The sequence below is a fragment of the Cryptotermes secundus genome, unplaced genomic scaffold (assembly GCF_002891405.2).
Source record: "Cryptotermes secundus unplaced genomic scaffold, Csec_1.0 scaffold1314, whole genome shotgun sequence".
Lineage (NCBI taxonomy): Eukaryota > Metazoa > Arthropoda > Insecta > Blattodea > Kalotermitidae > Cryptotermes > Cryptotermes secundus.
In genome coordinates, this window is record NW_019720589.1 from 752,943 (window position 1) to 756,895 (window position 3,953).

Below are 3,953 nucleotides of genomic sequence, written 5' to 3' on the forward strand. Positions count from 1 at the left end.
TTTCGACTGACAGACGCTTCCGCAGTAGGAGTCAACTGGCGCACACTGCGAATCATATCAAAACGTCCTTGAGGTTGCTCATTCCTCCAGTCTCGCTCAACATTTGCGTCTTCTCCAACATTGAACCCGGAGTATACTGGGTTCCAGGGTTCCTTCTGAGAAAGTTGTGTAGAACGACACAAGCCATCACAATGCCATCCACTTTCGACGGCTGCATATTAATCGTTGTATGAAAAATACGAAAATGTGGTGCAAGTTCTGCTACTGCTAGCCCCCAGCATGTAATAACCATCTTACTTACTCACTCATGGAGCTGAGCCCTTCTGGAGGAGCCGCCAATTCTGCAGCTACTCAAGAATTTCCCAGCATTTTATGGAACCCGAAAGTTCATTACCATGTTCACAAGAGCCCTCCACTGGTCCATATCCTGAGCCAGATCTATCCAATCCATACCATCCCATCCTATTAGGAGTGAAAACCAAACATTGTAATACGATACGAAATCCACATGGTAATACAGTCGAGTAGAGGTAATAATGTCAGCGAACAATGGGAACGCAACAATGACAATTCTGGTCGCACCTAGATACTGGGGGCTAGCAGGGAAGCAACCGGTCATCCCAGACCCGACTTATGCACTCTCCGGTTAAGTTTTCGTTTTGTTTCAGGATGAAGCAAGGGAAGGCGAGTTTACTCAAACGTTACATGAAGGCGAACAAACTTCGTACATGGTTTCGCAGTCTCCATTTCCGAAAAGGAAGAAAACCTCTTCAAAAACTTCTAGAAGTGTCCATGCTGAAGATACACAGCGCCAAACTCTTATTCAAAAGGCAATGGCTGTATTTAATCAACAAGATGATGAATACGACGCCCTAGGGAAAACGTACGCTGCTAAACTTCGTCGCATGCCTGCCGCTCAGAGGGACATTGCTGACGAATTGATTAATGATGTTCTGTTTAAAGGTCTGCAGAGTAATCTTACACCTTCGACTTTTATTTCTGATTATGGGTTGCAATTTTGTTGTGTAGAAAGCAGTGATGCTGCAAGCTTTTCAGAATAGAAGGGGACGGGAAAGTGAAGTGGGCGGAGTTGGAAAAAACACAATCGATCCTATATAGGGCCTACCAGTGATCTGAAGAAATGTCGTATTCAGAAATTAGCAACAGAAGTAGCAGCGTCTGCTATATATATCATATGACTGAAATGATCTTGAAATACAGTTTTGTGTTGCCCGTAGAATATCAAACACACAGCCTAGCAGAGTGTATGTTCCGTAGAAACATGAATAAGAGCAAAACGTACAACACAATATGTCTCCCCAAACATGTTTTCTAAATGGGTCACTCCTATCCAGACACCATCACTGTGTTTTCTAATTAATGAATCAACCGTAATTTTGACGTGGAGGTTTTCGGGACGCGGACGGTGCCAGAGGCTGAGATCCGATCGTCTTAATAAAACATTCAGGATAAAGTCGCTGTTCTGCCTTATTCGAGTAGTTTGTCGCCTGTTGCAGATGTGCCTAATTAGGCCTACAGTCGGGGTTCTCGTGTCTTTAACAGTCCAAGAGTACTGCCCAGTATTGACCTTGTTTTGGCACGTTTGCAGCGAAAAGTTGCAACAAGATTATATAAACACAGTGACTGCCTAACAGGAGCATTCTGCAGAAGGAATTATAAATTACATGCTGACATCCATGATTTTAAAATAAGTTCTACAAAAGAAAATGTTGCTCCTGTGATAAATGGAAACTAGGCCCTTTAATTTTGGAGGTGCCTTATTTTTAGATAAACTGAGTGATTAAGACTACGACGAATTTTCCCTTGTAATAAACAAATATTAAATTCACTGTTAACTTGATACACTTCCAAATTATCGAGAAGTATATAACTGTTTAATGAATAAACAATCAGTATTAAGACTTTGCCGACCACAGTGGCCGCGCGGTCTAAGGCACGAAATTTCATCGCTCACTCAAACGCAGGGATCGTGGGTTCGAATTCCACTCAAGGCATTAATGATTGTCTGCGTTTAATCTGTGTTTTTGTTGTCCTGTGAAGGTAGCAGCCTTGCGACGGGTTGATCCCCCGTCCAAGGAGTCTTACCGATTGTCTAAGATGAAGAAGCTGAAGTGAAACGAAGCGTTTCACGGATGCCCTATTCTCCAAGTGGGAGCAACAGGAATATACAGATAGGTAGATAGACAGACAGCGATAGATACGTGTAGATAGGTGGGTGAATGAGTGGGTGGGTTGGTAGGTAGGTAAATAGATGCCCTTCACTATTAATACACACATTAAAAGAAAATTACACGTATATAAGTTGTTTAATATATGCTCAAAAGTTGCATTGTAACAAAGCATTACATTCAAAGAATAAAAAGGAATTCATTTCAACGTAATATGAATTTAATTAGTACTAGTTTTTATTTTTCCTTAATTGTGAGTATTTGCTGAAAATGGAAGTGAAACGTTTGTTTTTTCGTAGATTCACCCATTAATATCAGGGATAAAAGACTTAGGCACTACGATAAATTATGTTTATATATATATATAGGGGCGGATAGAAGTGACCAGAAGACGAGGAAGAAGACGTAAGAAGATGCTGGATGACCTTGGGGACAGAAGAGGATATTTTCATTAGAAGGAGAAAGTTCTAGATCGCATGAAGTGGAGGAACTGTTTTGGAAGAGACTGTGGACCTGTCGTCTTGACAGATTACTGATGAATGAATGAATATATATATTTATTTATTTATATACATATATACCTATAAATTCGGCTGGGAGGAAACCTCTTTTAATTAATATTAAAAACCAAAGACTTCGGTAATCTTGTTGTTTATTGACCATACAGTTCTGAGCAGTCAGAGTGTCGACACGTTCTACTTTGGGTTAAAATCGGACTACAGAAATACGAGTAGGGACTTTCCCTCTAAACTCACGTGGTTTTCTGGGAAAAATCTGCCAGAACCGAAACAGTTTCGAACTGAAGTTGTATAGAACATGGGACATGGACACACAGTGAACCAAAGAAACAAAGTTTCCATTGTAATAAAGTAGAGGTTGTAGCACCGCGTTTAATTATGTTTTAATTCTCTTTACTGTTGAGTATACAAATTCTGCAATGTATACGTAAATTAACAGTTCTGTGTCGTTCACTCCCTTTTGTTTAATTTTCTCGAAAGACCGTATCTCCTACGTAATAATTGTATTTGAACATAAAATATGTGCTTCACTTTTTCATTTTTTCTCTGAGATGAATATTTAGACCATTACATTCGGAGTGTGCGCAGAGACGTAAATTGGTCTTCATAAAAATATTCATTATTTTTATCCGATTTTAATCAAAATTTGAATGTGTTGATTTCACGAAAAGCCATCTGTTCGTTCTCGAGTAGTTTCATGCATACGAATTGATGAAGAGACTTTGATAAACACTCCACCTGGATTACTAGCACGCCAAAAAATAAAAACAAATTTTATGCCCAGTACACTTTTTTTCATAATTCTTGCGGTTTTAGAGGTAATTAAATAGAAGTTGTTGAATGGGTTAGAATTGTTAAGCTATTTGGAAACTAACACTACTTAACTATAGTTTGGATACATTATATTTTTAGGCTGTATATCCTATATATTTGTCTCGTCACCAAAATGCAAAGCAAAATCATGACATAACGATACGAAACAGATGTTTTGAAAATGTGGCACAGTTCAGGTACTTGGGAACGACGATAACAAATCAAAACATGATTGAGGAGGAAATTAAGAGGAGATTGAACTCGGGTAATGCTTGCTACCATTCAGTCCAGAACCTTTTCCCTTCTCGTCTGCTGTCCAAAAACATAAAAATTAGAATATATAAAACTATAATTTTGTCTGTGATTTTGTATGGGTGTGAAACTTGGTCTCTGACATTAAGGGAGGAACATAGACTGACGGTATTTGAGAACA

The 3,953-nt window shown here is 39.0% G+C and overlaps 1 protein-coding gene across 1 annotated transcript in view; it reads left to right on the forward strand.

Moving 5' to 3' along the window:
• LOC111870255 overlaps positions 1-1,985 on the forward strand; it is a 14,407-nt gene extending 12,422 nt beyond the window's left edge. The window contains exon 4 of the mRNA XM_023862376.2: positions 669-1,985. Within this exon, the coding sequence (XP_023718144.2) occupies positions 669-1,061 (393 nt within the window). The 3' untranslated portion in view covers positions 1,062-1,985. The remainder of the gene's footprint in view (positions 1-668) is intronic.
• The last annotated feature ends 1,968 nt before the right edge of the window (positions 1,986-3,953 follow it).